At 49.8% G+C, this 12,500-nt stretch overlaps 2 protein-coding genes across 4 annotated transcripts in view; one reads left to right on the top strand and one right to left on the bottom strand.

Annotated features, from left to right (window-relative positions):
• Nucleotides 1–10,003, top strand: part of wwox (WW domain containing oxidoreductase) — a 211,589-nt gene extending 201,586 nt beyond the window's left edge. Inside the window, exon 9 of the mRNA XM_062546899.1 lies at nucleotides 9,614–10,003. Coding sequence (XP_062402883.1) covers nucleotides 9,614–9,805 — 192 coding nt within the window. The 3' untranslated portion in view covers nucleotides 9,806–10,003. The remainder of the gene's footprint in view (nucleotides 1–9,613) is intronic.
• Nucleotides 10,004–10,482: 479 nt separating this feature from the next.
• Nucleotides 10,483–12,500, bottom strand: part of LOC134093702 (transcription factor Maf-like) — an 85,651-nt gene continuing 83,633 nt past the window's right edge. For all 3 annotated transcript variants that reach the window (XR_009940377.1, XR_009940376.1, XM_062546902.1), the window contains one exon: nucleotides 10,483–11,411. The gene's annotated coding sequence lies outside the window, so the exon portion shown is untranslated. The remainder of the gene's footprint in view (nucleotides 11,412–12,500) is intronic.

The raw sequence follows: 12,500 nt of genomic DNA, 5'->3' as shown, positions 1-12,500 counted from the left end.
TGTTGTCTGAATGCATATGTCCGTATATCTACTACCGGAACTTTTCCTGCTGCCGACCTAGTCATGTTGCCGTAATGTTGCCGCCACAGTTGCTATGTGAATGTAATCGTGGAAAAAAATCTGCACTTGTCAGTGATGATCGAGGGAAGTATTACGTGTATTTAAAGAGCCCTATGTCACTGAACAGTTCCATCTCTCTAACACGCTGCAGGTCATGCAGCAAGGCTATAGCCTCCTCCATACTCCCAGTGTAAAAACTACACTCTTCCGCTGTCAGGCATGCCCAGCTGACAGCGCGGCCGCATTTATTAGTGAAGCCAAAGGCAGATTAGATGAGTGGTGTGGACAGCACAGTCTAGTGAGGCAGCGCAGATATGGCCCTGTGTGGCCCACTAGTACACAGCACTGCAGTGGGCCTGTGCTCTAGGGACCAAGCTACATGCTATGTGGCCACTACACACCACCACTACACAGCACTGCAGTGGGCCTGTGCTCGAGGGACCAAGCTACATGCTCTTGGGCCATCAGTGTGGGCAGAGAGGTGAAGCCAAAGGCAGATTAGACAAGCTACATGCTGTTGGGCATCTACATACTGTACCACCACACCACTGCAGTGGGCCTGTGCTCTACATTCTGTTTGGCCATCAATGAGATGCGTCCCCATTCCACAGGGCCTTCAGATGGACCAAGTGTACCCTCCACGTGCACTCTCTCCTTTATCTCTCACTCTCTCACACGCTCTCTCCCTCTCCCCCTCTCTTTAGTCTTTGTGTGTGCAGATTTGCTGGCCCTGAAGACCCCCCCCCCCCCCCCCCCCCGCCCCCCCATGTTCTTGTCTGGATGCATGTGCAGTGCTGCTGTTTGTTCAGTGTGCCCCCCCTCACCCCCCCACCCCCCCACTCTGTGCTCACAGGAGGGCTGGGCTCTGGGCTTTGGGCTTTGCGTTTGACCAGTGGTCAAGCGGGGCCCTCGTGCACCCTCATGAGAGGCCAGGGAGTGCGGGTCCCCCCCAGCGTGCGTGTGCTTCTGCCGCCCGTCCCCGTGGGCCAGGGCCCAGCCCCTGTAGAGGCACGGAGGAGAGGAGAGGAGAGGAGGAGGAGAAGAGAAGAGAGGAGAGGAGAGGAGAAGAGAGGAGGAGAAGAGAGGAGAGGGGGCTCTTTGTGGGCCAAATCCCGTGTGCAGCTGGTTGACTGGGCAGGGAGAATGGCCGAGCGGGGCCCGTTTGTCTGCCGGCCGGGTCAGCGCGCCCAGCTGGCCCACGCACGCTCAGATGGGCTGTCAGCTCGCAAAGGCCCGGCCGCCGCTGACCGCTAAGGTACACAAACCCAGGGAGCGAGAGATAGAGAGAGGGAGGGAGAGAGAGGTAGAGGGGGAGTGGAGGAGAGAGAGAGGGGAGGAGTGTAAAGCTGGCTGTGGTTTGGGGGGGACAGCTCTCCTCCGAGAGATCCTCCTGGACCCTCCTCTTCGTGTTCTGGAGAGGCCAAGGGCTTAACTCTTCCCCACCAGATGTACCCCAGTGTGGGCTGCACGAATGACCGCACCGACCTCCACAGAACTCTCCGGAACAGAGCTATGTGGCCGCACGGCTCGGGAGGGACGGAGATAAAGGTCACCGAGACCCCCAGCCGACCTGCCCGGGACACACAGATGGGCCCTGTGCCTCCACACATACTGTATCTACATACATTAGTGGCACTGGAGTTCTGCTGCTCAGTAAAAAGCTGGTTGTGCAGTGGGGCTGTGCAGTGGTTTGGCTGAGGATGAATAGAATAGAATAGAATAGAATATATACTTTTTTGATCCCGTGAGGGAAATTCAGTTCTCTGCATTTAACCCAATTTAACCGAATTAGTGAACACACAGCACACAGTGAACACACAGTGAGGTGAATCACACAACCCAGAGCAGTGAGCTGCCTGCCCAACCAGCGGCGCTCGGGGAGCAGTGAGGGGTTAGGTGCCTATGAGGATGAGGATGTGTATTTCGTTGTGCTGCTTTTATACTAGAGAGGTCTTGCTGGCATACTCCCAGATTTGTACAAGAGATCATGTCTATGACTCAGCATTATATTGATACAGTGTACAAAACTGTTCTCAACTTGTGAGAATAGGGACATGGATACACTTTTGTTGGATAATGACAGAAAACAAATTACATCAGACAGATGTTGTCTTGTTACAATGATTATTTATTAAATTTAAAATATCTTTAGCACAGATTAAAAATCAGACACTTCCAACTATTATGATCATCATGGATTGAAAATAAACATTCCTTTAAAAAAAAAAACAAAAAAAAAAAAACAATAACAACAGTCTTCTCCACCTTAAAGTCCAACCTCTTGCGCATTCCACTTCTTTTCATAAATATCTACATTGCAATGCATAGGGGCTGAGGCCAATCAGACTGTCATGTATTTATTCTTTCACAATGTGAGTTGGACAATTGCCATCCTATGGCTGTTGTTCAGGCTTTAGGTGCCCTATCCCATAATAATAAACACTGGCAAATTAACTTGAGTGCTCATGTGTAAATAATAGTGGTAAGTGCTTTGTAGAAAATAAAATTACACTCTGCCTCTCTTCACTCAGAGGTTTGATTTGGCAGGCGGGGAGTAATTGCACAATATATTGCCGCTATTGTTTTCAGCCGTAGAGGTGGATAGAATACCTTTACCTTAATCTGCCGTGCGACTGATACAGATCATTGCCATAACCTGCTCCACAGGATGTTACTTTTGACCAGAACCTGACCGCTAGCAACACAGCTAAACGTCCCTGTGATTTCCTTCCGTACTATTGCCTCCCCCTCCTCTCCTGCTCTCTGGTCTGTCACTCTCTCATGCTGTCTGAGAAGTCTGTGAGAGACTGTGTGTGTGTGTGTGTGTGTGTGTGTGTGTGTGTGTGTGTGTGTGTGTGTGCGCGTGTGTGTGTGTGTTTGAGCGGTTTTGCCTCAACCCTAACCGCTACCAGTGACGTTGGGACAGGTCATCAGTGACATGAGTAAGAGTGCTGAGCATGGTGGAGACTGTGTGTGTGTGTGTGTGTGTTTGAGCACGGTGGGCCAAAAGAAACCAGGTCACACAGCAGCACAGCCACAACCAAATAAGGAACTGCAGGATGGCTTGTGTGTGTTGTTTTTTTTCCACTTTTTCTTCAACAAACCCTTCTCTGTTTCACTTCAGATTCACAAGTCTATGTTCGTTTCCCCCCCTTTTTTTTCCAAAATCACATCTTTTCATATTTTTGTTGTTGTTTTTGTCGATTTTTTAAGTACATGCCATATGAGACTGGGATTATAAAAGTACCTGAAAGAATTTGCTAGAATATCAGCATGCATAGCTGTTTGATATTTACAAGGGTATGTACAGAAAATGGGCGGTTTACAGACTCGAACAGCTCTAGTGATATTTACATCTGGAGGGATCAGAGGTGGGGAGGGGAGGAGGGGAGGGGTCATCGGGTCATACAGATGTGTGAGAACTCATCGCATGCATATGGACAGAATGGACAGAACACACACTCTACAGAAAAATCGAAGAGATAACCGTTAGATCCAATATAACAGGACTTGTCCCCGAGGGCTAAAGTATAGCGTAACGCCACTGAGCTACTGCACGTCAACTACACTATGAGCACAGGATGAGTTTGGGATACGTTTAAAATCACCATGGTAACATTTAATCAACCCCACTAGTAAAAGCAACAGCAAGAAGTACAGAACACTAGGACCCAGGGGAGGAGTATTTGCTGGTGAATGACATTACTCTGTTCATTCCAAGCACCAGACCTTTGGCCAACTGACACATGGCCCCCTCTGGGTGAAACTCTCCCATGATCCCCTTGAGCAGCTGACTCCACCAGACCCTTAATATACGTATGGAACCCCCTCATTGGCTTCCTAAACTCTGTCTATTAAGGAGCGTGTCATGTTGGCCTAAGGTTCTTCACAAACAATAAACCTAGAGAACACAGTTGACAGAGAAAGTTCTAGAAGTCAAACACAAGTGCTGTACACTCTGTTCATAAATTGGACTCCAATACGTCGTAGTACCCCCCATACCTTTACAAGCAAAAAAGAAAATTGCCAACTTTTTTGTTTGTGTTTATTGCAAATCAGAATCATTTTTGATTTTTGAGGTCTCATCTTTGTTTATCTTAATGGCACACAGAAATAGGAAGACATGAATTTATCAGCAGGCCATTCAGGTCTGAGAGTTATTATTGCAGATGTTTCTTAAAGCTTCACATCTGGGCCTAGAGGAGATCATTGCACTAGTCTGCTCTAGGTTTTGCTCTAATCTTCAGTTTTAGGAAGGTGTGTGTTTGTGTTTGTGTTTGTGTGTGTGTGTGTGTGTGTGTACCACTGAGGTGTGTGTGTGTGTGGGTGTGTATGGGTTCATCCGGTGATCCTTTGGCTTTTCACATTATTGGTATTGCTGTAGAATTGCCTATATATTTGTATTTCGAGCAAAGTAAACATAACTCAATGAAATAAAACAGGACTGGTAACGATCCTCTAAAAGAAAGCTGCAACAGCGCTGCAGTTGCGCGTGACTTGCACTCCCTCTCCTCCCCTACCCATAGGAATCAGTGGCTCGTACTGTATGTGCCAGGACCTCACACAGTGGTTCTTCACATGACACATAGCAACCTCCACAAGCTGTACAAAAAAACATTTGGTTGGCAATGTTTTTTTAAAAAAACGACAACCAGAGTAATAATAATTATACACAAAACCCCAACATCTCCACAGACATTAGCTTTTAAGTATTTTTTGTTACCACACACACAGTAAAGAATAAAACCGTCTACACATATTTGTCGTCATGACTTTTTACAGATTTGTACAAAGAACACTGGCGCATAGGAAGCCTGCGCCCCCTCCACCCCACCCCACCCCACCCCAGCCCCCCCCCCCCACCCCACCCCCTCCGTGCCTCCAGAGCAAGGCATGCTGGGCCGGGACAGGCGGGTGATGGATGGCGGTGGCAGTCAGCTCAGCATGTTAATGCCTTATCTCGCCGAGCTTATCGCGCTAGAGGGGGCATAGGGGTCAAGTGGCCGAGGCTGGAGCTAAACAGCAATAGGACAGGAGGAGCGCTCTCTGGGAGTCGCTTCAGCACAGCCCCCCTAGACCCACCGCACTGCACTGGGATCAGTTAAACTGGACGGGAGTGGCTCGCAGAGCTTAATAAAGTCATCTCACAATTCAGGGTGTGTGTACACATGTTTGTACATGTGTATACATGTTTCTTGTGTGTGTGTGTGTGTTTTGCGTGTATATCTGTGTCTGTACATGTTTCTTGTGTGTGTGTGTGTGTGTGTGTGTGTGTGTGTGTAAGTACGTGTTTTGTGTGTGTACATGTTTCTTGTGTGCGTGTGTGTGTGTGTGTGTGTGTGTGAGGAGTTGACGATGAGCTGTTTGAGGCGCTGGATGAGTGGCCGTCGTCGTTGTGTTTGTGGCGGTGATGAGAAGAGGATTGGCCAGCTCATCTTGCGTCCGCCGTCTGTGTCTGGCGGCCGGCGGCGATTACACTAATAAAGTGGTGTAAGCCAACAGGCAAAGCCGGGGGCCAGTCTATTCAGACGCCGCCTGCTCACGCATCCCCCACCAGCCGCCCGCTACGCCGCGGCTTAAGAGCATCTCTCTCTGAGCCGCCAAATCTGCTGCTTGTGGAAGACTAGCGGAGCTTTTTTCGCGCCAAACGGGCTTATAAGAAAAGAGAGCTGGGTGGTGGAGAGGGTGGGGGGATGTCTCGAGAGGGTGGAGAGGGGGGACGGCATTTGGCCGAATCTCAGTGGTGGTAGCGGTGGCAGTGGCACCTCAGAGCTGAAATGACAGCGCACCTCCATTAGCGCGTGGATAATCTCCAGCCTCCCTCCACCCCACCCTGTCACTGCAGCCCTAGCAGCTGCATTAGCCTAGCCGCTCACTTCATGCCACGATGGAGGGGGTGTGTCCAGTCAGTGGCGTGCACACACACACACACACACACACACACACACACATACACACACACATACAAGCTGCTACACTACCGCTGTCAGTGCATCCTAATCATGGGGGAGGGGATTTAAAGAACGTAGAAGGTAGAGAGGAGAAGAGATGATTGTGTGTGTGTCTATGTGTGTGTGTGTGTGTATGTACTGTATGTGTGATAGGGATCTATCATTACACTGGCTCATATCTACACCCAGGTGTGTTCCTCTGGAATGAAGAATCACACATAGCACTGGACTCATATAGGCGAGTGGAGGGTGTCAGGAGATGAGGAAGAGGAAGAGGAAGAGGAATAGGCCACTCTGTCCAGTTGTAGTAATGAGGGCTGTTTGGACACGGAGACTCTCTGTTCATGAGAGAGGAGACTAGAGACTAATGATGGCAGGTAAAAGGGACACAAGTCTTTTCTGAACTCCCTCTTCTGGCTCTGATGGGGTTAATGAGGGAGTGAAGTCACGCTGCTCTCCCTGCCACTTAACCCAAGAGGCATTACAGCTTCCTGCTTGGTCTCTGCACGTTGTTAGTAAAAGCCAAGAAGACCCTTCAGCACTGCTGAGCAGGCCCAGCGCAGCATTCAGCATTCTCCTTCTCCATGCTTTCTACTCCCACCATCCGTGGGCCATTGGTGGCCCAGACCCGCTTTAACAGTAAACAGTAAACCTTTCATTCCTTCATGTCTTCTGCTCTGGTAAGCATAGCCTGAAATAGCATAGGCAGTCTGGGGAGGGGATGGGGTGGGGAGGGGTGGACTGGGGCTCCATGGTGGAATGACCGCCCCGGGTGAATAGCCTCTGAGTGCAGATCTGCCCCTTTGTACCCCACAATGCAGCTGCTGCACCAGCACTAGAGGTCTCCTCCATAGAGGCGCGCTGTGCCACCGCTTGTGTGAATAGGAGTGACTGAGTGATGCCCGGGCTAATGTGTATTAACTTATCAGCGCAGTAGCAATGGCACTAGCAATAGTGCACTCCTGGAGCGCCGGCCCTTTTGATGTCATGTTTATTGAGTCTGGGAGCAAGTGTGCGTTTCAAAATAGCACCTGCCTACCCACCCCGCCTGCCTGCCTTACAAACATGGACTCCACTTCCAGGTAGATGGAGAGGAGTGCGAGTGAGAGAAATGTGTTCAGTGAAAAAAAACTTGCGATGGTAGCGATGGTCTTGGCTTTATGCCTGCTGGTTGCGTTTTCAGTGTGTGTGTGTGTGTGAGTGTGTGTGTGAGTGTGTGTGTGTTCGTCCGAGGCGCGGGCCAGCTTGTGCTGCAGCTGTTTTCTCGGCAGCTCAAATGAGGCGGACGCTTTGTAGCCTGTTCCACCCTCCACCAACAGCTCCCCCCACCCGCTTCAGAAAGGCCTGCGTCGGAACTGACCCTCTAAGAGCGTGCCAGGCCCCCCCCCTTCCTCCCCCTCCTCCTCCTCCTCCTCCTCCGCCGGTGGGTAGGTTTGGCAGGCCTCTGTTTTGCGCGTGCTCTGGCTCTGTGGGCCTGCGTGGCGGCGACTGAAGATAAAGAGCCGGCCTGTTTTCACGCCTCTTCCTACAGAACTCCGCTTCACCCCGCAACTCTCCTTGTGAAGTCGTCTGAGCGGCTTTCTGTGCCGAGCGGCGGGGACATGAAAGATGAGCCTTTGAGCGTCTGAGTGCGCCACATGCCATAATTCTCTATGACATCTCTCCTCTCCTCCCCCTCTCCCTCTCTCCTCTCCTTCTCTCCTCTCCTCCCCCTCTCCTGCTCTCCTCTCCTCTCCCTCTCTTCTCCTCTCCTCCCCCTCTCCTGCTCTCCTCTCCTCTCCCTCTCTTCTCCTCTCCTGCCCAGGCACACTCTCTCCAAAAAAGCCTGTTTGGCTCCTCTCAGTAACTCTGTATACAAGCCAATTACAGAGTCACACTACTGATGGTCAGGACTGAGTGCCTACTGTGTGTGTGTGTGTGTGTGTGTGTTTCTTTGATTGTGTGACAACAGCTGTGTGTGAAGCGGTTTGTTAGCTGTCCTACATCAGCGAGCGTCTCATCTCCTAAGAGGAGAGTGGGAGAGAGCGCGAGGGGGACGACTGTATCACACTGCCCTGTTTTTACAGCGGTCAGCTAACGCATCCCTTACTGTCCTCCTTAGCTATAGGAAGATAGGGCGTTGGTGCAGTGGAGAGGGTCTGTGTGTGAGTGTGTGTGTGTGTGTGAGAGAGAGAGAGAGAGAGAGAAAGAGAAAGAAGGAAGGAAGGAATGCACAACACGGGCAGAGGTGTGTTAGGAGATCTGCTTTAGACAGTTGGCCAGCCAACAGATTAAGCTGCGATCTCTGAAGTCATTACGTGCTTGTTAAAGGTGAGACGTCACCCCCCACCAGTCCTATGATTGGGCCAGCAGGCGTCAAATCATCAAATCAAAACGCCATTTCACCAGGAAATTACTGGTAAATAACCCGGTGGGGCTTTTGCCAAGATAAATATAAGCTTACCATATGTGGCTTATGGTGCTGGCTAATCACTGTGTGTGTGTGTGTGTGTATTTGTGAATGTGTGTGTGTGTGGGTATACGCAACTCTGTGGGTTTGTGTGTGTGTGTGTGTGTGTGTGTGCGTGTGTGTGTGTGTGTGAGACCAGAGCGCTCCTTTCTGGCGTTGACAGGCAGCCTCCATTGACTCACTGACGTGTGTAAATCCCTTTGACGTGAGATGAAGGGACAGCATTTTGGCAGCCGGCCCCCTCCGTTCTTTATGTGCCGCCCTCAGCCAGGGAGCCAAATACACACAAGCACGCACACACACACACGCGTGTTTGTGTGTGTGTGTGTCTGTGTGTCGACTGGAAACACACACCACTCACCAAACGAACTCACAAACACTACCCACACCGCGCTGTTTTGGCCAAATCTCCCGTGATTAAACAAAAGCGTTTGGGTTGTAGACGGGGAGAGAAATCAGGATAAAACAAATGTGGCTGTTTATAGTTTGGGCCATGTTGTATTAGTCCAAGTCTAATCCCAGAAACCCAGATTAATTACACAATGCTGCTGCAATTTACAAAAACAATGAAAGAGGAAAAAAGAAAAGCACACATTTTTAATCATCTGGAGCTTGTGTTTCTCTACCTCTCCTCTGCGTCTTCTTTTCCTTTTTTTCCTCTGGACAAACATTTGCCTACATATCTACAGACAGCATGCAGGTTTTCTGATGAGTCTTGAACAGGGTTGTGGAGGTATAAATAGTCTATATACACACACACAAGCACGCACAAACATTCACACACCAACAAACACACACACACACACACACACACACACCCCCCCCAACACACCAGCTCCAGGATGTGCTCCCTCTGCGTTAAGTGTCTGATGTGTACTGGAGTAGCATGGAGGTGTCCCCCCACGCCCAGTATGTCCTCCACCCACCCCTCACTCACGTCAGCTCTCTGCAGGGCTGATGGAGGTCTCAGGATCAGTCTGTCTCCAGCAGAGATGTTCTGGAAGGTTCTAGGCACGGTTCCTTCAGCAGGTGTTCCCTAAAGGAGTCCACTCTGCTCCTCCGTGTTGTTCCGTTAAGGTCCACAGCCTCACAGGTCACTCACTAATGCCGCTTGTGTCCTGTTTGTTTGTGTTTTGTGTTTGTGTTTCCGCAGCAACAGGGCGCGGCCTGCACCATGTACTGCGCCGTGGCGCCCGAGCTGGAGGGCCTGGGGGGCATGTACTTCAACAACTGCTTCCGCTGCCACCCGTCGGCCGAGGCCGAGAGCGACGCGTCCGCCCTGAGCCTGTGGGAGCTGAGCCAGCGGCTGGTGGAGGAGGGGGCCGGCGCCCCACGCATCCTCTGACCGCCTCCGCCCACGCCTCCGCCCACGCCTCCGCCCACACACCTCCACCTCAGCAGCAGTCCCCCCTCCACCTCCACCTCCACCCAGCCTGGACCAGAGCAGCCGCCGCCGCAGCAGCAGCAGCAGCACCAGACTAGCCCATAACACGAATAACTACAAGGACCGACCGAGAGGACTCTGCCTTAAGGGGTTGGGGGGGGGGGGGAGTATGAGAGGGAGAGATAGAAAGGGAGGAAGAGAAAAAGAGAGAGAGAGGAAGACTGTATACTGCACTGGACTGTACACAAGAGCTGCCAAAAAAATGTGATGGAATTCATCCACACTCATCCCCGGTCTACAGAAATTCCTCTTAAGAGTCCACACCCCAGCCCAGAAAAACAAAACAAAACATTTATCAAACGTGACACCAGTCATTAATCAGGTGGAGTTTAGGGCGTGGGGGAGGGGGAGGGGGAGGGAGAGTGAGTGACCATCAGGTCCACCCTCCGTCCGCTCCACAGGAGGCCGTGCCCTGGGTTTGGCCCTGGCGTCTCACATCTTCACTAGTTGGCATCCTCTGACGTGTCTTAATTATCAGCAGATTAGCATGCCACCAGCAGCCCACTGATCCCCCTAGCGCTAGCACAGGGAGGGAACCACACTCCACCCCACCCCACTCCACCCCACTCCAACCCACTCCACCCCTCTGACGGAGGTGGTCCACACAGCAAGGGTCATTGGGGAGGAGAAGCCTGATCTAAAACTACTTCCTCAAGTCGGACTTATCTACATCAACATGTCTGCGCTTGTTCTAGATAGCTTGGATTAAATGGTGTGCTAATTGTATTTGGGACAAATCAGAGAGATAGGAAGGGGAAGGGGGTGAACGTATGCTTTTAAAGATCATTATATACATATATGACAATGTCAAATGGCTAAGAATGAGCCTGTATAGCTTGGCTAGACTGTACATCATTTAAACGCAGCAGTGGGCTAAGTACTGATATCTGGACATCATTTGATAACTGGCCACCCAGAGTCAGTCTAGAGAATAAGGGCTCTCAGATCTACTTTAGAAAAGTGCTGTGTTAATGGTACTTACAGTGAAGCAGCTCTGCTGAGGGTTAACTGGGGCCAAAAGGGCCCATAACAACTCATATGATAGAGATAGCATGTGTGTGTGTGTTTGTTTTCTGGGTATTTCTTTCTTCTGAAAATTGTTTTTTCTTGATTTTTTTTTTTAACTTTTTTTTTCCTCTGTACATTATACATGCTGAGAGAATTTTTTTTTTCACCCTGAAGAAATGCTTGACCAATTAGTTTAGAGTCTTTGTGTGTTTGTTTGTTTGTTTGTTTAGCTGTCGGTGTTGTCCCAGTTGGTAGATTTAGTTGGAAGTAGCCGAGAAATCAGCTGAAGGAGAAGGGAGAGGAGTCTGCCGCTGATGGCAAGAGAGGTGGGCAGCGTTGTCATTGTTGTTGTTGATGTTGATGTTGTTGTTGTTGTTGTTATCGTTGTTTGTTCTCTCGTTCTCTTCTTCTTCGGGGATTTCCTTTGGGAAGGTTGTGCTTTGGGGCAGCCTGGTAGGCCGGGGGGAGAGATCCGCGTTCCAGTGTCATGGTTGTGTTTCTGAAAAGCACAAGAACAACACAACACGTCCCATTAAAGTCGCTTTCTCACACACAAGCCTCCTGTGTCTCTGGTGTCTTACAAGTGTCTCACTTAATCAGCACTCATCTGAACTGATCACTCAGTTCACTTCAGACACACACACACACGTGCACACACACACACACAAATCTGACGCTGAAGAACTACACTCCATTCAGAAATTACATGAACTGTCAAAGCACACACACACACACAGACACAGACACAGACACAAATACACACACACACACACACACACACACGCTCAGCTGAGCTGAGGCGTGAAGAAAGGCTGGTCCTGTGTGTGTGCTAAACTGTGCTTTGACCGTGACCCGGAACAAGTCCATAAACAAACCCCCTGTCAGACACATTACTCGCTCCAGCAAAGTCATTGACACACGGATCAACCAATCATAAGGCAGAGCCGACCTGATTTTTCACGCTTGGCCAGTCAGGTGAATCGATAGCCAAGGGGCCGGACAAACACCGAGCTGACCCAGAGGATCCATTTCAGCTGCGCCAACAACACACAGGCCTCCAGCACAAACCAAAAACTCTCTCTCTCTCTCTCTCTCTCTCTCTCTCTCTCTCTCTCTCTCTCTCTCTATCTCTCTCTTTCTTTCTCTCTCTCTCAATTCAATTCAATTCAATTCAAATAGCTTTATTGGCATGACTGTAAAATTTTACAATATTGCCAAAGCATTTAATACAATAGTTATACAGATAATAATAATACAAACAATAACAAAAATAATAATAGTACAGATAATAATAACAAGAAGAAGAACTCTCTTTCTCTCTCTTTCCCCTCTCTTTCCCCTCTCTCTCTCTCTCTCTCTCTCTCTCTCTCTGAGGAATCACTGAATCATCCCACACCCGACTGCTTGCCATATACACTAATCCAGCGAAACACGGAAGTAACACAAAACCGCCATTACTGCGTGCCTGGCTGCTAAGAAATTAGCTCGTTGGTTCCATAGGCGGCTGTTGCAGAAGTTAGCTGTCATTAATACACGTCTTAATACCTCATGGTGTTAATAAATTACCTTCATTGGTAAGTTTTGGTAC

The sequence above is a fragment of the Sardina pilchardus genome, chromosome 10 (genome assembly GCF_963854185.1).
Source record: "Sardina pilchardus chromosome 10, fSarPil1.1, whole genome shotgun sequence".
Lineage (NCBI taxonomy): Eukaryota > Metazoa > Chordata > Actinopteri > Clupeiformes > Clupeidae > Sardina > Sardina pilchardus.
Note: the sequence above shows the minus strand (reverse complement) of the source record. Positions and strands in the feature narration are given on the sequence as shown.